Source organism: Scyliorhinus canicula, chromosome 13 (genome assembly GCF_902713615.1).
Source record: "Scyliorhinus canicula chromosome 13, sScyCan1.1, whole genome shotgun sequence".
NCBI lineage: Eukaryota > Metazoa > Chordata > Chondrichthyes > Carcharhiniformes > Scyliorhinidae > Scyliorhinus > Scyliorhinus canicula.
Window position 1 is genome coordinate 100,973,878 of NC_052158.1, and position 25,007 is coordinate 100,998,884.

At 42.6% G+C, this 25,007-nt stretch overlaps 1 protein-coding gene across 2 annotated transcripts in view; it reads right to left on the reverse strand.

Moving 5' to 3' along the window:
- Positions 1-25,007, reverse strand: part of pdcd10a (programmed cell death 10a) — a 38,333-nt gene that overhangs the window by 10,162 nt on the left and 3,164 nt on the right. For both annotated transcript variants that reach the window (XM_038815235.1, XM_038815236.1), the window contains 2 exons: positions 12,268-12,457; positions 11,739-11,792 (listed from right to left, as the gene is read on the reverse strand). In XM_038815235.1, the coding sequence (XP_038671163.1) occupies positions 11,739-11,792; positions 12,268-12,357 (144 nt within the window). In that variant the 5' untranslated portion in view covers positions 12,358-12,457. The remainder of the gene's footprint in view (positions 1-11,738; positions 11,793-12,267; positions 12,458-25,007) is intronic.

A 25,007-nucleotide genomic window follows, 5' to 3' on the forward strand; every position in this document is an offset into this window, starting at 1 on the left:
CCCAAAATGCCGGAACACCCCCCCCCCACAAAATGCCGGAACACACCCCCCCCCCCCCAAAAATGCCGGAAACCCCCCCCCACCCAAAATGCGGAACACCCCCCCCACCCAAAATGCCGGGAACACCCCCCCCCCACCCAAAATGCCGGAACACACCCCCCCCCCCAAAATGCCGGAACACCCCCCCCCCCCCCAATGCCACGGAACACACCCCCCCCCCCCAAACCCCCCCCCAAATGCGTAACACACCCCCCCCCCCCAAATGCCGGAACACCACCCCCCCCCCCCCCCCCCAATGCCGGAACACACCACCAAACCCCCCCACCCCCAAATGCCGGAACACACACCAACCCCCCCCAACCCCCCCCCAAATGCCGGAACACACCACCAACCCCCCCACCCCCCCCCCCAAATGCCGGAACACACCACCAACCCCCCCAAAATGCCGGAACACACCACCAACCCCCCCAAAATGCCGGACACACACCACCCCCCCAAATGCCGGAACACACCACCACCCCCCAAATTCCGGGTCTGTCTCTCTCCTCCTCCAAAATACGCCGGGTCTCACCACTTCCTCAGCTGGAGAAACTGACGCGTATAGCGTCAGTCAGCTGCTGGCCCCTCCGGGAACGGAGAATAGCGGCCTTAAAGAAGGCCCCGACGCCGGAGTGATTAACACCGATTTTTTTTCGCAGGCAACCCGCGTTACGAAGTGCTACGGAGAATCCAGCCCCTGGAGTCCCCCGAACAAGCTGGTCTCATGGAATGTGATGGGTCGAAGAAATGTTCCATTAAAGGTTGGATACAAAGACAAGGGGGACTGTAGTGCCCATCAACAAAAATACTTTTCCAGTGATTAAAAGTGGGGGATCCAGGGAGAAGATACGCGATGGTGGGTGCAAGATAGGAGGGAGCTCCTGTCGTATTAGTGAATGTGTACACTCCTAACTGGGATGATGTGGAATTTATGAAGGTGTTGACGAGGATCCCGAAGGTGTCGGGGTGGCGATGGAGTTTCTTGGATTCATGGAATGGATCTGTGGAGGTTTAGGTGCCCGAGGAAATTTTATTCTTTTTGCACGTACACAAAGTGTACTCCCGTATCGATTTTTCTGTTATGGATAAGACATAGCTTCTGGGGGTGATGGGATTGGAATACTCGGCAATTGTTAGATGAGATCATGCGCCATGTATGGAGAAGGGGGTGGGCACCCAGTAACCACCGTGGAGGCTGGATGTGGCACTTTGGGAGACATGGGACATGCAAGAGGATTGGGGACTATAGGCACATACTTGAGTTTAATAAGAACTGGAGGTTCATGTTTTGGGAGGCATTGAAGGCAGTAATTTTGGGGGGCGGGGGGGGGAGCTAATCTCGAAGACGGTGCATAGAGAGAAGGTGGAGAGGTTGGAAAGACAGAGGTTATTGGAGGCCATTTTGGTAGTGGATGGGCAGTATTCGGCCTGAGATGTTGGAGGAAAGGAAGCAAGTCCAGAAGCTGCACGGTGGCAGAGTGGTTAGCACTGCTGCCTACAGCACTGAGGTTCCAGGTTCAATTCTGGCCCCTGATCACTGCCCGTGTGGAGCTGGCACATTTTCCCTATGACTGCGTGGGTTTCACCCAATGTGCAGGTTAGGTTGAGTGGTCACACTAAATTGCCCCTTAATTGGAAAAAAATAATGTGGGTTCTCCAAATTTAAAAAAAAAAAGGAGTTTGGACGGTTGTCAATGGGGAAGGTGGTGGGTCAGTTTCTCTGGGTATGTTTGCGGTGGGGGAGGAGAGAGAGATATTTATGAACATGGTGAGAGGGCCAGTAGATTGCTGGCTTACGAGCTATGACAGCGGGCGGCTTCAAATGAAATTGGGAAGATAAAGGACTCTGGGGGCAGGGTGGAGAGACTCAGACATTGCTACAGAGTTAGGGCCTCATCTAACCGAAATGTTCATCAACTTGTTAGCCGGGGGTAGGGGTTCGGACCAGGGTTTATTCACTGAATTAGGTTGTTGTACAGGGCCACCATGGCAAGTGTTTGCACTGTTGCAGCAAGGTTGGGGTATTTTTGATAACACAGGGAGAAGGCAGGTTTATTTTTGCATTGGTGATTGAACCATTGACGGTGGTACATAGGGCGTCGATGGAGTGGAGGGCAATAGAGAGGGGGTGTGTGGAACATCAAGTGTCCCTACATGTGGCTTACTTGTTATACGTGATAGATCTGATTTCTAGTACGAGTAGGATTATGGAGGTGTTAACTAAATTTTCTGATTTCCGGATTAAAAATTAAATGTGGGGAAAGCGAGATGTTCCGGGTATGTTCCCAGGCACAAGGAAGGTGCCTGTAGAAGTTGCTGTTTTAGCTGTTCAGGTCAAGTTTTCGGTATCTGGGAATATGGGTGGTTCTGCTGCACTCGTCGAATGTGGCCAACTTGGTGAGGAAGAATTTAAAGAGGTAAGATGGTCTTCCGCTATTGTTGGCAATGAGGGACCAAACCGTGAAAATGATCCTTCCAAAGTTGATTTAATTTCCAGAATCTCCCAATTTTTGTGCTGCAAACTTCTTTTGGGAGGGTGAATAGGATAATTTCAGGATTTTTCAGGGCAAGTCTGAGGGCACTGGTGATAGCTCCGCTTCCGTTCTCCAAAGCCAAATATTCTATGAGTCTGGTGGTGGTTGCTTCGTTAAGAGTTTGAAATCAGTTTAGGAAACATTTAAGGTGGAGGGCATGTTGTTGTGGGCACCAATTTGTGGAAATCATAGATTTATTGTAATAGGCTTGGATTCGACATAAAAGGTTTGGGACGGGGAGGGGATAGAGAAGTTTAGGGACTTGTTCGTGAAAGGTAAATTTGCAGAGTTTGGGGAAGTGGTAGAGAAGTGTCAGCTGCCAAGGGGGAAAAATGGACTCTGGTACTTGTAGATTAGGAATTTTGTGAGGAAGGAGCTGGCTAAGCTTCCGCAATTACTGACCCCTTTGTTGCTAGAAAAGATAGTGTCTGAGGATGAAGTAGGGGAGGGCAAGATTTCCGATATCTATGGGCGGTTAAAGGAGAGGGCCTCAAAAGAAGAGATAAAGAGGAAGCGAGAGAGCAGTTGGGTGGTGCATTTGGGAGGGGAGAGATTTGGAGTGACGTCTTGCGTAGGATAAACTTAAGGTCATGCAAGATTGAGTTTACTATAATTTAAAGTGGTGCACAGAGCACATATGACAAAGACGTGATGAATGTTTTTTTTTTCCCCGCCAGAGGTGAAGGACTGGTGCGAGCGGTGTTCAAGAGTGCTGGTGAACCACACACATGTTTTGGTCCTGTACAAAATTGGTGGGATTTTGGGATTCATTTTCAGGGACGATATCAGAGATCTTGGGGATGAAGGCAGCCCGAGCCAATGAGTGGCGATATTTGGAGTATCGGAGGATCCTGGAATGCAGGATGGAGAAAGGCTGACGTTTGGCCTTTGTCTCCCTGATAGTCCAGAAGAGGATCTTGTTCGGGTGACGGACTCTGGAACAGTCATGGGCAGCGGGGTGGGGTGCGTGACCTGGCAGAATCTTTACTTTTGGAGAAGAGAAATTTTTGCCATTAGGGGGTCGGAGATGGAGGCTGTTCATCTCCTTTAAGCATTGGTAAACTTCAGCGGATGGGGTTGTTTTGTTTTCGTTATAAAGCAGGGCGTGCAAGGTGATAAGGTTGAGGAGATGTTTATAATGCGAAAGGGAATGTTGTGCTTTGTTTATGAAATGAAAACATCCTTTTTAAATTCACACCACATTCGGGTAAGTGAATTTTGATTTGTTGGTAACTATAAATGAAGAATAGTATTACGGTAAATCTCTGTATCACATGAACATCGTTAACTCTATGACTTTGGCAAAAAAAAACTTCAAGCAGAGCATTTATGGACCAGAATTGATTTCAGCCGTGATCAAGTTCACAACAAACAAGGTTTATTGAACAAAATGTACAAGACTGGTGCTGTTCTTCTATCAGTTGCCAACCAAAATAGTTTTTGAATAGAGAAGGAACACTGGAAATTTTAAAGCAAATCAAAGACGCAAGCTCAGATAGGTATTTTGAAGTTTCATTTAATTTCTCTTTTGGATGGGAGATAGGCAGAGAATGGATTGGATACACTCACTGAGTTTTATCAAAAGAATTTGCTTACAAAATTGCCTCAACTCAAAAAACGATTTCCATACCCATCATACAAGGCAGATAATGTGGAGGATGGCTATACAGATTATCAAATATGTGCTTCAAAAATTGCAGCAAACCGAAGGTCAAAGGTATACGAGATGGATGAAAAAAAACAAGTTCTATTTCATACCATGCCCAAGACAATTAGCACAGAAACAGATAAAGCTAAATACTCCAACTGCACTTAGACAGATTTTTTTGCCAAGAAAACTGAATAAGGCTTTGTTTCTTTACATGCTGCGTGGACACATTATCGCTACAAAAACAAATGACATTTACCAAATACGTCCAAGTTAATCCAAATTTTAAATCTGATCTGTAGTTCACTGTTCTCTAGTCAAAGCTCTAATGTGTAAATAAGATCAGCTCCTTGCTACATCAGGGTGGTGAGTACAATAGTAATGGTATCGGGAATTTGGCATTACTTTTAAATACTAGAATCTTTTAAGGGCACTTCAAGAGTCTGTTTCAGTAAAGCAAAACTTGACTCCTCTAACAAAAATTACTTCTGGTAGCAAAATTATGATTACTTAGACATGCAAGTAATTTTAATTGGAAAATCAGAAAATTAAGTGAATAAAAACAGGTTTGGAATTACTATAAATCAGTATTTGAAATAAACAGTAAACAGACAGTTAAGGTTAATTTAGGAACCATTGCCAAATTAGATCTTCCCCATAAAATTAATACCAAGTTCAGTTACACTTCCGGGGGGTAATGGGCAAAGTAATTCTTGCCAACAACTGCCCTCGTCACTGTTGTAGTTGCATGCTTCCCCATTAAAATTCATTTGATTTTGAAAATAGTGCAAAATTTAAATGTTGTACACTCCTTATTTGAAAACCACCCCATGCCAGTAGGCAATCCTGCAGCAGCACACTTCTATAATTTGGTGGAACTTCAGCAGTTAATAAGGCGATGGTGAGAGAAGCCTTAATTTTAGTACATGAAAAAACATGCAAAATGGTACATCTCTCATGAAACATTGAAAACAGCACCAGCCAGCGTATGACCAAATTAAAAATCAAAAACAGACACGCGTGAAAACAAAAAGTCAGAAAATGCAAGTGAGAGAAACAATGTGGAAGAGAAACACAACACCCCCTCCCTAAAAAGAATGAGATTGAGTGCATAAAAGGATGAAGAATTTATATGCTAAAAGTGAAGTAGGGATCATCCATTAGAAAATGTTTTGCTTGATCTGTGTCCAGGACTGTAATATGTATTATTAGATCCACTAAGATATAGAGGTCTGCATTCAACGCTTGGGTGGGTTAAGATGTACATAGCTTTTTAGACACAAGTGTCTGGTGGAAGAAAGTAGGTCTTTTATATATAGAAAATCTGACATGCAAATTAAATTTAAGACATGTAGGTATTGTGATGAACATTAACCCAACCCTTAATGAGCAGAGAAAAATTAAAAACCTACCACGAGGGAAATCTAATGTTTGCTTCAGATATTCTACACAATGTAACATTGCTTAGTACAGTGGAATTTCCTGTTTAAACAACTCTGCATTTGTGAGTGAAAATTTGTGTTTCTGCTCCTATACATAGTGATCAAGAAGTGGGTTTCAAATAATATTTTTCCTCATGTTCTATGCCTTTCAAGAAAAAAGTCAACTTTGAAATCCTGGTTCTGAAAATAACTCAACATTATGGCCACTTGAGGTAGACAAATAGAAGTGCTGGTCATCAAATTTCAGAGATGAAAATCTAGTGTATTAAGATATTCCTTGTGTCCTACTTTTATGCAGACATTAAGCCATTTATTCTGAATCAGTTAATTATTTCCCATTTCAACGTAACATAAGCTTTGTACTGTGCTTTGTTTCTTTGACATGGTTGGACGTTCCAGGTAGGTAAAAGCATACTGATACAAAGAACAATACAGCACAGGAACAGGCCCTTTGGCCCTCTGAGCCTGTACCAAAATCCTTGGTCAAAACCCTCAGCACTTACTTGTGTCGTATCCTTCTATACCCATCCCATCCATGTATTTGTTGAAATGCCTTTTGAATGGCATTAATGTACCCGCTTCCACAACCTCCCCTGGCAACAGTTCCAGGCACTCACCTCCCTGTGTGTAAAACAACACGCCTCGCACATCTACTATAAACTTTGCCCCACAGACCTTAAGCTTATGCCCCCTGGTGACTGACCCCTCTACCCTGGGAAAGAGTGCCTGCCCATCCACTCTATCCACGCCCCTCATAATCTTGTAGACCTCTAAAAGGTCACCCCTCAACCTGCATCGTTCTAATGAAAACAGTCCAAGTCTATTCAGTCTCTCCGCATAGAAAGCTAGAAAGCACCCTCTATACCATGCAACATCCTGGTAAACCTCCTCTGCATCCTCTCCAAAGCCTCTACACCCTTCTGGTAGTGTGGCGACCAGAATTGTGTGCAATATTTCAAGTGCGGCCCTACCAATTTTCTTTTTTTTAATAAACATTTTATTGAAGTATTTATGATTTTACAACAACGACAAAATAAACAATGTACTTGAGTCCATACACAGTGCAAAAAGCCTGCTTCCTCCCTTACAGCTCGCACCTTTATTAACCCCCTACTCTAAGCTAAACTAACCCCTCCACTCCTCTGCTGATTAATTTTCTGTGAAGAAGTCGACGAACGGTTGCCACCTCCAGGTGAACCCGAACAGTGACGCTCTCAAGGCAAACTTGATTTTCTCCAAACAGAGAAAGCTAGCCAGATCAGATAGCCAGGTCTCCGACTGTGGGGGCTTCGAGTCCCTCCAAGCTAATAATATCCGTCTCCGGGCTACCAGGGAAGCAAAGGCCAGAACGTCTGCCTCTTTCTCCTCCTTGATTCCCGGATCTTCTGACACCCCGAAAATCGCCACCTCCAGACTCGGTGCCACCCTTGTTTTTAACACTGTGGACAAGACGTCTGCAAACCCCTGCCAGAATCCCCTGAGCTTTGGGCATGTCCAAAACATGTGGGCATGGTTCACTGGCCCCCCCCGCACACCTATCTTCTACACCAAAGAACCTGCTCATCCGGGCCACAGTCATGAGAGTCCGGTGAACGACCTTAAACTGTATCAGGCTGAGCATGGCGCATGTTATGGACGCATTGACTCTACTCAATGCATCCGCCCAGAGACCATCCTCTATCTCTCCTCCCAACTCCTCTTCCCACTTACACTTCAGCTCCTCCGTCTGCGTGTCCCCTGACCCCATGAGTTCCTTATAGATGTCAGAGACCTTTCCTTCTACCACCCACACTCTGGATACTACCCTATCCTGTATCCCCCTTGGTGGTAGGAGTGGGAAGGTTGAGATCTGCCTACGTAGGAAGCCCCGCACCTGCAAGTACCTGAATTTGTTTCCCCTCGCTAATCCAAATTTCTCCTCCAGCTCCCTCAAGCTAGGAAAGCTCCCTTCTATAAGCATATCCCCCATCCTCTGAATTCCTGCCCTTTGCCATCTCTGAAACCCCACGTCCATCCTTCCCAGGGCAAACCGGTGATTATTGCAGATTGGAGACCAGACCGATGCTGCCTCCGCTCCCACATTCTTCCTCCATTGCCCCCAGACTCTCAGGGCTGCCACCACCACAGGGCTGGTGGACTACCATGCTGGTGGGAACAACAGAGGCGCCGTTTTCAACGCCCCCAAACTGGTGCCCTTACATGAGGCTGCCTCCATATGCTCCCATGCCGACCCTCCACCCCCACCACCCACTTCCTGATCGTGGCTATATTCGCTGCCCAATAATAGTTACTGAAGTTTGGCAGCGCCAGCCCGCCCTCTCCCCGGCTCCGCTCAAGCATCCCCTTTTTTACTCGCGGGGTCTTGTCCGCCCATACAAAGCCAGTGATAACTTTGTTAACCTGTTTTAAAAAGGTCCGCGGAATAAAGATGGGAAGACACTGGAACACAAACAGGAATCTCGGAGACACGGTCACCTTCACCGTCTGGTCCCTCCCAGCTAATGACAACGGGAGCGTGTCCCACCTCCGAAAATAGTCCTTCATTTGGTCTACCAGATGGGCAGATTAAATTTGTACAACCGTTCCCATTCCCGTGCCATTTGGATGCCTAGATACCTAAAGCTTCCCCCACCACACTAAACGGCAGTTCTCCCAGTCGCCTCTCCTGTCCCCTTGCCTGGATCGCAAACATCTCGCTTTTCCCCATATTTAGTTTGCACCCCAAAAACCGGTCAAATTCCCCCAGAATCCTCATGACCGTACCAATGTTCTACACAACTGTAGCATGATTTGCCAGTTTTTAAACTCTATTTTATATTTGATTTACAAATAAATTTGTTCTCAATGCTGTATTGTATATGACTTGTATTTCAAAGATGTAACCATTTCAGATTTGTATGGTTCCAAAAGAGCAGAAACTTTCTCAGGTTCCCAACAATGAAGTTACTGTTTCAACATAGCATATAATGCTCTTAAATAATGTGTACTTGATTTTCAGCTGTAAAAGTTCTCCAAGTTGGTGAGTCGGAAAGCAGAAACAATTTCAAGGACATGTGGATATTATTCGATTCATCTAATCTCACTCAAGTTATATAAAATATAGAAAACCTAAAGAATATCCTCAAATGACATTTCATTTTAGACTGTTAACTACAGTAAAATAGTTTTCAATTCAAAAGGTGTGTATAACAGAATTTTCTGACTTAAGTTATTATGTTCTTCAAGACTGGCAATTTGATGCCAAGATGTAAAAAAGTGTGTTTGGAGCATAGACTCAGCAGATGGGTCCAGCAAATTTTCAAATTAAAACAAGCTCAAAAAAGTGACAGGACTGCAAACCCATTATACTGTTCAATTTAGAATCATAGAATCGCTACATGCAGAGGCGGCTATTCGTCCCATCGAGTCTGCACCGACCCTATCCCCATAATCCCACCTAACCTTTTGGCCACTAATGGGCAATTTAGCATGTCCAATCCACCTAACCTATCCATTTTTGGACCGTGGGAGGAAATCGGAGCACTCGGAGGCAACTCGCACAGATACGGGAAAACGTACAAACTCTACACAGGGAATGACCCAAGGCTGTAGTTGAACCTGGGTCCCTGATGTTGTGAGGGAGCAGTCCAAAACACTGTGCCACCATGTCACCAAGAGGCAATTACATCATGTGCTGTGCATGCAACACCACCTGTTTGCAGGGAAAGCAGAATAGACAGATTACTTTATTTATAAAAGGTTTTAAAGTTAACTGGGCAGCACCGGAGCACAGTGGTTAGCATGGTTGCTTCACTGCGCCAGGGTGCCAGGTTTGATTCCCAGCTTGGGTCATTGTCTGTGCGGAGTCTGCACGTTCTCCCCGTGTCTGCGTGGGTTTCCTCCAGGTGTTCCGGTTTCCCCGCACATGCAAACATTGGCAGGTTAGGTGGACTGGCCATGCTAAATTGTCCTTAGTGTCTAAAAGGTTAGGTGGGGTTATGAGGATAAGTGGGGTGCTCGTTCCAAGGACCGGTGCAGACTCAATGGGCCGAATGGCCTTCTGTACTGTAAATTCTATATTCTATGTTAAAATTGACATGGGGTGGGGTTGAAGCACGTTTTGACAAGCAGAAGTAACTATTCAACTTCTGAAAAACACAGGCCCCATCTTTAATAGATGGGATAAAATACAACCCAAGTTACACTTCTAAGACAACGTTGTTTATACTGTGGATGGGCTAAACAGATTGTGCTTTCAGAAATGTAGCCACCTGGGTTGGCCACTTTCTCACACAAAATGGAGAACGCAAAGATTGCAGGGTAAAATGGACATTGGCAAAGAAACCAGCAGACTGCAGAATCCCCTGTATTCTAGCTGCCACAGAAACCCGACAGAATTGTAACTAACAAGCTGCGCATATTAATGAAGCGATTTACGATGATTCCCAGGCACAATGGACACAAGTTAAACATTCTATGGAAGGCCAGACATTCCGGCGCCAGTAGAGTCTAAGACAAAGGGCACCAATAAGGTGTAAGGAATCGGCCGGTGATCGAGGGACAGCCCCGTTATTGGGGAAATTCAAATCAATCGATTGGGAAGAGACCCAATCGATTGCAGGTTTATAGAGGGTCCACCCTGAAGGATGCAAAGCCCCTGGGACCTATAAAAGACAGGTCCCAGAACTGATTCGCTCTCTTAGCCGGCCCTCCCAGCAGAACATCTTAGCAGCTCTCGAAGAACCTTGAGAAGGAGAGGCCTGGCCAACACCAGCCGCCATCAAGTAAGTGTCATACAACGTACGCTACGAGAGTAGACACTCCTGACCCCTTTAGTCCACACCAACTGGAAGCCTGCGGATCCAAGACAAAGCAAGCGGCCGTTGTTCCCTGATCCGGCAGTTCCCTTATTCCAGATAAGTATTGGCCTGTTAGTGGTAGGATTAGCCTAGTCTTGTAGTTTTATATGCACAATTAGTAGATAACTGTATTATAATAAACGTGTCTTGTTTGAACTTACTAACTGGTGTATTGAGTTATTGATCTGAACTTGAAACTTGTGGCGGTATCTTAACGATACCTGGCGACTCTAGAGCTAAGGATCGAACCAGAGCCAAATTGAGTGTAACGCACACTCACCCAGAACGAGCAACAGAAAGTGCACAGCACAAGCACCAATCAGGCAATATTGCTGAAAAGAAAAAAGGTGTACTGAATTGAGAAATCAGAAGTTGTGCTGGAGCACTGTAAGTACACCAAGCCGAAGTAGAGGGGCTTTAACATACATCTGGCCATGAAATATTGACATTGAATATAGGTCAAATTATGCCATTGACTATTACTTAAGAAATGAGTGCTGCTTTACGGCCAAGGTCATTTTCACAATACTGTTGAATCATCTAATTTTCAGTAAACATCCAAAATGAACAGTAAGGATTGAACATTTCCTGATTGGTGCCTGTGCCATGGACTTTCTGAAAGCACAATCTGTTTCGCCCATCCACAGTATAAACAACATTTTGTCAGAAGTGTAACTTGGGTTATATTTAAGCAAAATACAGAGTTAAAATACACAAAAAGTAACTGAACTGACAGCATTATAGGCTGCAGTACATTTAGCATACATTTCATAGAACAGTACAGCACAGAACAGGCCCTTTGGCCTTCAATGTTGTGCCGAGCATTGTCCGAAACCAAGATCAGGCTATCTTGTTCTTCTTGACAAGACATTCAACCTCTTTTGTGAACCATGGTTCCCTCACACGGTCATTTCCTCCCTACCTGACAGGGACATACCCATCAAGGACACGCAGTATTTGTTCCTTGAACAAGCTCCACTTTTCATTTGAGCCTTTCCCTGATAATTTCTGTTCCCATCTTATGCTCCCTAATTCTTGCCTAATCGCATCATATTACCCCTCCCACAATTATAAACCTTGCCCTGCCGGATGGCCCTATCCCTCTCCCTTGCAATAATGAAAGATTGCGAATTGTGGTCACTAAGATCATCCAGGAATAAAACTTCACCATACACAACTTTCAAATTGCGTTCCTCTCCCACCAACTTCACAAGTTTGTCACAGCAATCAAACTCACCTTTATGAAAGCAGCTCTGAGAGTTTGTGCAGCAGATAGATCAACATGCTCCAGCTGTGAGAGAAAACAAGATTTTAGCAAAGTTTGAAGTTGTAACGGTTTAAGTTGTAAAATTTAAAATGTTCAAAGAACAAATACAGATCTCCAGAGGCGAGCATCGGTGTACCATTCCGGAATATTTGAGTAGATATTGAAAAGAAATCCTGTTAGTTTGCCAATTATTCATTCAAATTGTCAGTCACGATTATTGAATGAGATAGAATTTTAGAATCAATAGATGTGTGTTACTTGTAACTAACTATCTGTATTCACACAACTCCACTCAAGTTTGCTCTCCATCACATATAAGCTCATTGTTACTTTGGTTCACTCTGCTTTCCTGTAACAGCCAACTTCTATTTTACTGTTATTTACAGGAGAAACTTTAGCTACATTTGTCCAAAATAGGTCACATAGTTACTTTAGGGTTTCAAGAAAACCAAATAAACAATAGCACTTGTTATATGCTTACCAGAACTAAAATACCCACCTCATTGAACACTGGGTACATCACTGCATAAAGTGGCATGGAAACCATGGAGGTTGTCTCTGCTTCATTCCTCATCTCTTCCATTGTCATCCTTGGTTAACCTCACACTATTGCTGAAAAAGTGCTACAAAGGCATTCACTGCCAAGCCAGTCCTCCTCTTCCCTCCTTGTGCAAGAAAGAGCCACTACCCTAATAAGAAAACATGAAATAAACATTAAAAAAGTGTTCTACTGCATACACAAGTGGATGCTGCATAATCAATGTTTAGCATAGGCTACTGAGCATTTACACATGGGAATAGCTGGGATTCATTATTAAAACTCAATGAAAGCTTTGGAATATGTTGAATACAAATTGTGGAGTAGAACTAGTAATATGTATGGAACCAATCAGGAGTTACTGGCTTTCAGAAGATGAAACTGCATACCCAACTTGAAGATGCCCTGACGAAAATGGATGAAACACCGATTAGAATTATGGCCAAATGCAGTAACAGAGGAGACATAAAAAATGTTTAACATTGTAACCAGTTACTATTTAAACATGGTAAATGTAAATTATCTCACTAACAATTGAGCTGCACTGTAGGAATCTGGCGTTGTCCAAGACACCGCTTGCAGCAAGTGAGCAATTCTCTCCGCCAAAGTTCAGTATTCAGCCATCAGTGAAACATCAAACCTCACAGTTTGTAAAGAAACTAACCAAGTAACTAAATGGCGATAGGTGAATTTCAGGACTTGAGTGAATGATAATTTGATTATGATTTGCAGTTGTAATCGAAATGACTGTGCAAAGCCCAAGGAAAGCAAACTTACTCCATTCATATTTTAATTAAATAATTTATAGAAAAGTGAGTTTAAGTGTCTTGCAAAAGATACAAAGCTGCTTTATTAAGCCATTCATAAAACCCATTACTGCGTACATTCTCAGATGTTATTAATAGGTTAATGGTAAATAGGACATCTAATTTTTGAGTGTCAACAATGAGCCCAACTTTAATGTAGCACTTTCGGAACCTCCATGCTTCAAAACACTTAGAACATAGAACATTACAGCGCAGTACAGGCCCTTTGGCCCTCAATGTTGCGCCGACCTGTGAAACCATCTGAAGCCTATCTGACCTACACTATTCCATTTTCATCCATATGTCTATCCAGTGACCACTTAAATGCCCTTAAAGTTGGCGAGTCTACTACTGTTGCAGGCACACCCCTACTACTCTCTGAGTAAAGAAACTGCCTCTGGCATCTGTCCTATATCTATCACACCTCAATTTAAAGCTATGTCCCCTCGTGTTGGTCATCACCATCCGAGGAAAGAAACTCTCACTGTCCACCCTATCTAACCCTCTGACTATCTTATATGTCTCTATTAAGTCACCTCTTAGCCTTCTCCTCTCTAACGAAAACAACCTCAAGTCCCTGAGCCTTTCCTCGTAAGACCTTCCCTCCATACCAGGCAACATCCTAGTAAATCTCCTCTGAACCCTTTCCAAAGCTTCCACATCCTTCCTACAATTGTTTATAAACAATTGAATCAAGTCACGTATAACATGCCCGTTTGTCGTACAAAGCTTCTTTTCTCATGCTTGAATTCATAAATCAATTCTGAAAACTCTTCCATTTTCCATACATCAGTTGGTGCCAAGTTAAGTAAGGGTAGTTCTACTTCACACATCCACAGACATGAAGGACCAGGTTGCAGTCGGCTTTTCTCAATCCAATGCAGAGCTCTTATAACCAGGTGAAAAGAAACTGATCATCAATCAGGGCACCATCCAAATCCAGGTTCCAGAAATCAAAGAAGAGCCCAAAATCATTGAAGCATTCAAGTCATGCATGTCAAAATTTCTACTTTCAGTTGTACAATAAATGCCACCCAACACTGCACAATACAAGTGACAAGGATGCAGAGAATAATTTACATGTTATACAGTAGTACAGGAGGCAGCCATTCAGCTTGGGAATGCATTTGACTTTATAAGCCCTCTAGGAACATGCTGGGGCCTGTAAAATGGTGAAGGCAGATAGGGTTGGAATGTCTGTTGCTTCCCAGTACCAGGGCATTCTGCCTGAAGGTGGAGGACAGCCCTCCCATCCAATGGCTGATGGGGGTTCTTTGGCATTTTACCAGTGATAGGTAGGCCCTCCACAGGTGGGGAGACCATCTGGTGAAACCTGCCAGTCTCCTCATGAGCTTGGGGGGCCTCCTATTTGGGCACTCTAACCCAGAGAGGGTCACCTGGCAGCAACACACTCAGGGTCCAAGCCATGAATATAGATTTTAAAAAAAAAATAAAAGCAGTAGGCCTTATACCAACCCTAGGAGAACACCATTGTCCATCTTCCGCCAGTCTGAAAAACAACTGTTTACCACTACTCTTTCATCTCATCCAGCCAACCTTTTAACCAGGCTGTAACTTTCTCTTTTATTCCATGGTCTTCACTTTTCTGACAATCATATTCAATTGCACTTTATCAAATGCCTTTTGGAAGCCCATATGCACCACATCAACCACATTACATTTTCTGCTACCCATCAAAAATAGTTACCGCTAACAAAAATTTCAGTACTCTCATTTTGCAGGCTTAGTTTTTAAAAAATGCATTTGTTAATTTCTCAGTTCCACATATTACATAGAACATAGAACATAGAACAGTACAGCACAGAACAGGCCCTTCGGCCCTCGATGTTGTGCCGAGCAATGATCACCCTACTTAAACCCACGTAACCCGTAACCCAACAATCCCCCCATTAACCTTACACTACGGGCAATTTAGCATGGCCAATCCACCTAACCCGCACATCTTTGGACTGTGGGAGGAAACCGGAGCACCCGGAGGAAACCCACGCACACACGGGGAGGACGTGCAGACTCCACACAGACAGTGACCCAGCCGGGAATCGAACCTGGGACCACTGGAGCTGTGAAGCATTGATGCTAACCACCATGCTACCGTGAGGCCCCTACTCAATCATATACCCTACTCAATCATATACCCTGCTTTCCTTTGCATGAAATGCTGAGATACTCCTAATATCAAAACCTTTAATCTTTGAAAAAAAATTGGATTGCAGCCAGTTTAGTTCAACAGTTACACATTTACTACACCTTACTCAGGTTGGGCTCAAATTTCACTGCAATTTAAAGGGCGCATTTCAATGCAGTTCTGAAGGAATACTGCACTGCCAGAGGTGCTATCCAGCGAACGAGACTTCAAACAAAGGTTCTATCGGCCTCTTCAGGCTAATGTATGAAATCCTACAGTACAATTTGAAGAGCAGACTGAATTCTTCTGGTGGTTTGGCCAACAACAATCCAAGGAACAGCACAAAAATAGATCAACCTGCCCATTTATCTTGCTGCTGACACAAAAGGCGCTACAAGTAAATATTTTCTTTAAAGATAATCTATACCAGGAATGCAATATATATACATAAAAAACTTTATTCAATAAAATGTTAAGACCTTGCAAGCACAAATAAGCAGTTGAGCTAGATATTACATACGCTCTGTATCCATTGTCTAGAGTTTACTCTCAGCGGCAATTAGACTTGCAAATAGGCTATGGGATTTTGCACTGTAATATGTAATTTAGGAAACCATTTTAGAACATCCCTTCCAGAGGTGAACTGAGAACTATGTGAATAGAGCAAGTAGTTTTTTTTTTTAAATCACCTTAACTAATGCAACTGAAGAGTTATTAACAAGCAGTACAAAGTGCCAGTTAGAATAGATAATCCAATATTGAATCTGGTATAGAAAGCAAAATGAGGGGAAATAATGTTGTTAAAAGGAAAGGTTGAAAGAATTTTAAAGTTTTAAATCACCATTATTTAATCTCTGAAGAAATACACCACACTTCTAAGAGTTCATTTATAGTCCCAGAGAGATTGATCCAAAGAGATGAACACACTACGAGTATGGCAATGTACAAGCGAACTTTTTTCAAAGACGTTTAGAGTGCATTTATCACAGAAGTACAGCAACTTAATAACTGCGTGTTTCAACACAGGCATTGCTTCTTTTTCCTGCTGCAAGCTGTGACTCAGTTTTTAGACCTCCAGTCAGAAAGTTGAGAGTTAAAGTCCCACTCCAGCATAAGAAGTGCTTCACTGTTAGAGGTGTCATTGTCCAGAGCTGTTAAACTGAAGCCCACCCTGCCCTCTCAGGTGGAAGTAAATTTATGATGGGCGCTTTTTCAAAGCAAAGCAGAGGAGTCATTCATAGAATACGGATTAATATTAATCCCTCAAAATCACAGGAACAGATAATCTGGTTAGAATTAGGTTTGTGGGAGTTTGCAATGTGTAAACCGGCAACCACATTTCCTATATTACAGTGACTACATTTTTAAATTACCCCACTGGCTGCAAAGCACTTTGGCACATCCTGTGGTTGTGAAAAGTAAACGTAAGTCTTCTTTGAAATACCGATAAGGTGCAGATTTTGGAGCTGCCGTACAATTTGAACAGAAACGATGGATTTTCATGTTTAACTACACACGGACAGTCACGGAGCGTTGCTGGCCAAATTTACTCTTTTTGCCTCTGCTATTTCCACAACAAAATCCATTCCAGCAAGTATTAAATTGGCCATGTCCAGCGCAGTTTTGCTGAAAATCAAGTTGAAAATGAATTGCGGATATCAAACACTCTAGGAGATGGCAACATGACTGGTATTTTGATACTAAAGGTGACTCTAACAGTGTGATATATTTTAACCCCAAAATCACACTATGATTGTGCAATCTGATAATACTTTTAACAAGTTGCTCAAACTATTTTCTGAAATGTTTTCAGGCATTGCCCCGCAACAGAAATTTCTGGTGTCCATAATAAACAAGGGTTTAAAATCAAGTTAAACTTTACATTTCACAAGCATATGATTAGATTTCTCAAAAGGTCTTTATGGAGTTGAATGCTTTCAATAAAGATTTTAGCTTCTCATTTTCTGCTCAATAGCTTTCTTTAAATAATATTAAAAACAAAATCAACTTTGGGTGTGGGTGGATGAAACAGAGGGGAAGATGAAACAAACTTTAGTCCTCTCTTTCCTCACAACCTCTATCTACCTCCTCCCTTTCAAATAGAATTATTCCCCTGCTCTAATACCTGCTTATTCTAAATACTGTATTTGATCTTGAATTTGATCTTACAGGAAATCAGGAGAGCAAAGCATTTTGATGTTCAATCCTGCAACAACACCTCCTCCATGATATCCTCAATACTGGGGCACCGCAATGCTGCGTACTTAGCCCCCGACTATACTCCCTACACACACACACACAAAAGACTGTGTGGCAAAAGTTGGCTCCAACTCCTTCTACAGGTTTGCTGATAACAGGACCGTAGCGAGTCAGATCAATAACAATGAGTCAGAGTACAGGAGGGAGATAGAGAACCTAGTGGAGTGGTGTAACGTCAACAATCCCTCCTTCAATGTCAATAAAACTAAGGAGCTGGTCATCAACTTCAGAAAGCGAAGTATCGTATACACCCTGTCTGCATCAATTGTGCCGAGGTGGAGATGGTTGACACCTTAAAATTTTTAGGTGTGCACATCAACAATCTGTTCTGGTCCACCCACATCAACACTACAACCAAAGAAAGCAGAACAAATCCTATACTTCCTCAGCAAACTACGGGAATTCGGCATGTCCACATTGACTCTTAACAATTTTTGCAGATGCACCATAGAAAGCATCTTATCTGGTTGCATCACAGCCTGATATGGCAACTGCTTGACCCAAGACAGCAAGAAACTACAGAGTCCTGAACACAGCCCAGTCCATCACACGAGCACGCCTCCCATCCATTGATTCTGTCTACATCTCCCGCTGCATTGGGAAAGCGAGCAGCATAATCAAAGACCCTTTCCACCCGGGTTATTGGCTTTTACATCGGGCAGGATTTACAAAAGTCTGAGAACGTGCACTAACAGGTTCAAGGACAGCTTCTTCCCCAGTGTTACCTAGACTCCTGAATGACCTTCTTATGGATGGAACTGATCTCTTCTCACATCTTCTCTACTGAGTAGTACTACACTCCGTATGCTTCACCAATGCCCGTGTCTAAGTAGTTACGTTGTGTAGTTATAAATGTAGTACGTTTTTTCAAATATGGAATAATCTGTCCAAACTGTACACAGAATACTAATTTTCACTGTACCTCAGAACATGTGACAATAAATCAAATCCAATACCACTATGGAGAAAAGTGTATTTAGATTTGTTCTAGTCAGCTAACCGAACAAAAATGTTCAGTTATCGACATACCGTTCCTGCAAAAGGTGAACAGAAGCCAAGCAAACTTTACTTTTTCTATTGATTCAGATCTCAAGAGTAGATGGACATTCAACAAGGTCTAAAATTCTATCAAGTATATAGCTTTTAAACATTGAACACAATAGATTTGCTCCATTCAATAGGAGTCTTCTCTGAAATACATAACTGAAAGTCAAGTTCAGGGTATCATAACTCAAACGCTGAATACTTGTTGCCATATTTGAAACTGTATGCAGGGATACAGGATATTTCTTTAATTCTATAGTGCAACTTCTTCTAAAATTTTCCAACACCAATTCAAGATATTGGCCCAGAATTTGCAGCTAAATAATGGTGAAGCTATTAGTGCTCAAAGAGTAACTTAGCAACTTCCGGTGTCCACACATGCAGTTAAACACGGAAAACAATGATACTTCACTGATTTACCAAGTTCTTCCACGGGCTTTGCTCCATTGCCACCTCACTGAAGGACTCTACATTCAAACACATGAAAGGGCATACATACTCATGCCAGGAAGTGTTTGAGCTTATCAATTCAGGTACAAGTGAATTTTTAATGGTGTGATTAGTTTTAATTCCTGCCAACCTTTCTGACACAGAAAATTAAGCGTGGAGTCTTATTCCGTCAAATTTTAAGCATTTAAAACATTTATTCATGAGCATTTGTTGCACATCCCTAATTGCTCAATGCCTTGCTCGGCCATTTCAGAGAGCATTTAAGTGTCAAATGTATTAGTACGGTTGGGCAGACTTTAGTAAAGCAAAGGGATGGATATCTGAGCAGAAAGTTAGCAGAGATGAAAACTGGGTTAGAAACAAAAGGTAGAAAAATGGAAAGCAAAACAAGCAATGGCTCCATTGTCCCTAGTGATGGCCTTAGTCTAAGGGAAAGAGCTTAATGCAAGGACAAGTGCTAGAAAAACAAAACTAAATTCTGTAAATTATGGATGTAGCATAAAAACAAGATAAATAAACTGAAGGCACAAATGGAGTTAATGGGCATGAACTGATAGCCATTACAGAGACATGGTTCTCCCCGTGTCTGCGTGGGTTTCCTCCGGGTGCTCCAGTTTCCTCCCACAGTCCAAAGATGTGCTGGTTAGGTGGATTGACCATGCTAAGTTGCCCTTCGTGCCCAAAAAAGGTTAGACTGGTTTGCGGGGATAGGGTGGAGGTGTGGGCTTAGGCGGGGTGCTCTTTCCAGGGGCTGGTGCGGACTCGATGGGCCAAATGGTCTCCTTCTGCACTGTAAATTCTATGATTGCAAGAACATCAAAGTTGGGAAATCAATATTCAGGGTTATTTGACTTTTAGGAAGGACAGGTGGGAAGGAAAAGGTGATGGGGTTGCTCTGCTCACAAGAGAGGAACTAAGTACAGTTCTGAGGGACGATCTCGGCTCAAAGGATGCGGAATCGATTTGGGTGAAAGTGACAAATGGTAGGCGTATTGTACAGGCCCCCCAAAATTAGCAATTTTGTAGGAATGAGTCTCAATCAAGAAATAACAAACGCATGGAAAAAGAGCACTGCATTGATCATATAAATTGGGCTAATCAAATTGGAAATGGCAGCCAAAAGAATGAATTCTTAGTGCATTCGGGATGTTTCTTGGAGCAATAGGTTTATGGAACCAACATGGGATCAGGTTATTTTGGGTTTGGTAACGTGTGTAACAAGGTAGATTTAATAAATGACCTCAAGGTCATGGATTCCCTAGGATGCAGTGATCACAGTATGATAGAGTTTAACATTCAGGTTGAGCAAGAGAAGAATGGGACTGAAATATCAGTGTTAAACTAAAAGAGGGATTTCAAAGGTATGAGGATGGAATTGGCCAAAGTGGACTGGCCATATAGATAAATAGGTAAGACAATAGATGAACAGTGGCAGTCATTTAAGGACATAATTCATGACTCCCAGCAATACACCCCAATGAGGTGGGAAGACTCTCCCATGGATAACCAAGGAAGTTAGAGGGTATTAAGTTGAAAGCAGAAACATACAAGATGGCAACGCTTAGTAGTGGACCACAGTGGGATAGATTCAGAATGCAGGAAAGGAGGACTAAAATAACAATCAAAAAGGAGAAAATAAACTGAGGGCAAGCTAGCCAGAAACAGGACAGACAATAAGAGATTAAAAGGAAGAGAGAAGTAAAAGGAAGCATTGACCCCTTTAGGGGAAGTAATTACGGGAAACAAAGAAATAACACAAGAGTTAAGTAATTATTTTGCATTGGTCTTAGCAGAGAACACAGCAAGCATCCCAGAAATAGTAAAGAAATATAGGGGAGGAATTAAATGCAGCTGTGGGGTTAAAGGCTGACAGGTCTCCTGGGCCTGATGGTTTACATCCCAGGATCTTAAGGGAGGCAGCGAAAGATTATGGATGCATATGTAGGAATTTTCTAAATATCCTTGGGTTCTGGAACTGTGCCAAAGGATTGAAAACCTTCCAATGTTGTACTCTTGTTCAAAAAGGGAAGGAGGCAAAATGCAGGAAACTACAGGCTAGTTAGTCTAACTTCAGTTATTGGCAAAATATTAGAATCAATTATTGAGGAGAGAATATCAGTCATAACTGACCAAGCAGAGTCAGCATGGTTTCACGACAAATTTACCAGAGGTCTTTGAGGACGTATCAGCTAGAGTAGATAGAGGAGAACCAATCAATGTTTAACATTTGGATTTTCAGAAGGTATTTTAATAAGGTGCCCCAAAGTTTACTACGCAAGATGGGAGGTCATGGTTTTGGAGATAATATTCTTGCATCGATATAGAGGATTGGCTGACAAACAGGAAGAAGCGAATGGCGATATGGGGTTGTTCTCAGCTTGGAGGGCAGTAACCACTGGAGTGTCACAGGGATCAGTGCTGAGGCCACAGCTCTTCACAATGTATATTTGGAGAGAAAACAGCAGGACCCTGTGTCTGTACTTGGAGTTTAGAAGGGGAATCTTATTGAAACTTGCAGCATACTGCGAGGCGTGGATAGACTGGACATGGAGAGGATGCTTCCACTTGTAGGAAAAACTAGAATCAGGGGACAATCTCAGACTAAAAGGACGATCCTTGAAAACAGAGATGAGGAGGAAGTTCTTCAGCCAGAGGGTGGTGAACCTGTGGGACACTTTGCTGCAGAGGGCTGTGGAGGCCAAATCACAGAGTGCCTTTAAGACAGAGATAGATAGGTTCTTTATTCGAATGGCAGGAGAATGGGGGTGAGAAAAATATCAGCTACGATTAATAGACGTAGCAGACTTGATGGGCCGAGTGGCCTAATTCTGCTACTATGGTACTGTGGACAAATTTGCAGATGATACAACCTATCTTCCCTCCCACCTTGTAAGGGGGGTACAAAATACTTTACAGAAATATTGACAGGTTAAGTGGGTGGGCAGAAAATTAGTAAATGCAATTCAATGTGGGAAAATGTGAGATTGTTTATCTTGGAAGAATGAGAAGGTTAGACAGGGGAAATATAGGGAAGAGGTTTTCATTCTTGGGAGTGTAGGACCAGAGGGCATAGTCGCAAAATAAGGCGGTGTTCAGTTAAGATTGATTTGAGGGAGAATTTCTTCTCTCAATGAGTGGTGAATCTATGGAATTCTTCATCCCAGAGGCTGTCCTTGAACATTTTTAAGGCTGAGATTGATTGGTCTTTAATCAGTAGGGGGAATTAAGGGTTACAGAGATAAGGCAGGAGAGTGGACTTGGTGAGTGTGTTAGATCAGACATGACCTTATTAAATGGCTAAGACTCGAATGGCTGGATGCCTACTCCTGTTCCTATTTCCTATGGTTATTCCTGTAGATCTGTAGTCACATGTAGGCCAGACCAAGTAAGGATGGAAGACTTCCTCCCCTAAAGGACACGAGATGTGTTTTTACAACAATTGGCAATGGTTTCATGGTCATCATTTAGACTTTCGATTCCAGATTTTTTACTGAATTCAAATTTCAACATCTGCCATAGTGGGATTTGAACCCGGATTCCCAGTGCATTACCCTGAATTTCTGGTCCGGTGACAACACCATCGTCTCTATTTCAATTTCTATGCATTATTTATACTAAGATAGGTTTTCTGGTTTAGAATCTGACTCAATAAGGATTCTTTTATTTAATTGGCTGAAGAGAAACGTACTGTTGCTTGTTCTGTTCACACAAATCCTCTCTAGGAGGAGGATGCAGTTGTTGTTTAACTCTCTGATAATTGCAAATTGTAAAAACTCTCAGAAATTATGTGGATAAATACACAAAATTGAACAGCAATTGCCATTCCTTTACCATCACTAACTGCAAAATTCAGGCCAATGTGATTATGAATCACAGAATAAGCATGAAACACTAGACATCTTCCAAAACATAGGATAAGACAACTTTTTTTAAAAAAATGTTACTTAACCTGTAAACAGGTTTGGCAATGCACTTTAACCTGTCACATTGTCTATCCAGAACAGTAACCTTTATCTTGTAAATGTCCTTAATAAGGAATGACAAATTAAATCCATAGGAATATTACAGCCCAAGATGTAGCTACATGGCAAAATCAACTTATATTAAAGTGATTTTTTTTTTATTAGTAAAAGCAGAGGTATTATGTTGCCCAATCTTTCCATTAAGATGGAACTGGAGGTAACTGAGGAAGATATTATTTCAATGACAGCATCATAGAACCCAGTAGTTATTGAGCAATATAACACTGAATTTAAAATTACTCTCAAAAGTGAGTACCAAAATAACTAATCTCAATCAACCAGAAAAAATTAATTTATGCGACAACATTCAGGGCTAATTTGATTAGGCAAAAAAAATCCATAAATGGGTAAAGTCACTCAGATAAATTAAAGTTCAATTAAATCTGACGGTAATATTTTCATTGTAATCACATGTATCTGTTAAATATAAGATTAAATATACTGAATAACTAAACTTAGTTACTATATTAGGAAATTTAGGATAAAGACTACATTTTTGGCATTATATAATTTAAAATCTCAACAGAATTAATTATTAATTAACAGAGTAGCTTTAGAATAACAACTTGGATTTGTGTAGGATCGTTAACATGTCTCATGACACTCCAAAAGGGATCACAGAAAATTTGACATCACAGATCTTATTACAGGTGTGGTAGATTAATGGGTGACTTATGAGGAAAGAGGCAAGCAGGTGAAGAGATTAAGAGCTTCAAGCTAAGGAAACTGAAGGGTAGGGTCACCACTGGTGCAGAAATGAACACGGTGGTTGCAAAATGGCTGGAATTGAAGGAACACATGAAGCTGTAAGATTATTGAGGTACGCAAGGTTATGGAGTGATTTGAAAATAGACAATATTCTCAAATGAATGCACTGCAGGAGCAAATGTAGGTTAATGCACAAGAATGATCGATGAACAGAAATTAGCAAGCACTTCAAAAATTCCACATCAGGTGTGAGTACTGCTGGAAAGGCCAGGATTTATTGCCCACACATAATTGTCTTTCAGAAAGCGTGGTAAGCTACCTTCTTGAACTGCTGCAGTCCATGTGGTGTTAGTACAGCCATAGTGCTGTTGGGGGAGGGTTGGACCCAGCACCAGTAAAGGAACAACAAAACTGTTCCAAGTCAGCATGCTGTGTGGCTTGAAGGGGACCATGCCGGTGGTGGTGTTCCCACACATCAGAACACATGGAGTTGTTATTTTACGTGGTTGAAGTCATAGGTTTGGATGGTGCTGTTTACAGAATTTACAGTGCAGAAGGAGGCCTTTCAGCCCATCGAGTCTGCACCGGCCCTTGGAAAGAGCACCCTACTTAAGGTCCACCCTATCAACTTCATCCCCATAACCCCACCTAACCTTTTTGGACACTAAGGGCAATTTAGAATGGCCAATCGACCTCACCTGCATATATTTGGACTGTGGGAGGAAACCAGAGTAAACCCACACACACACGGGGAGAACGTGCAGACTGCACACAGACAGTGACCCAAGCCAGGAATCGAACCTGGGACCCCGGAGCTGTGAAGCAACTGTGCTAACCACTATGCTACCATGCTGCCCTATTGAAGGAGTCTGGAGTTTCTGTGGCCACACATCAGAGGAGGTTGCTGATCAAGTGGGCCACTTTCCCTTTGGTGTAGAGCTTCTGTATTGTTGGAGTAACACTTGTTCAGGCAACTGGAGTGTGCACCATACTTGGTGCTTTGTAAATGGTGAATAGGCTTTGGGGAGTCAAGAAAGGAGTTACTCGCCACAAAAATTCCACCCTAGCTTGCACTTATAGTCAGTACTTGTGTGGCTGGTCCAGTTCAGTTTCTGATTAACAATAATTCCTGGGATGCTAATAATGGGGGTTTCAACGATGGTAACACCACTGAATGTCCTGGGGTGATGGCAGGATTGTTTCCTGTCGGAGCTGGTCATTGCCAGGTATGAACTGCAAAAATGATAATTGCCTGAATGTTGTCCA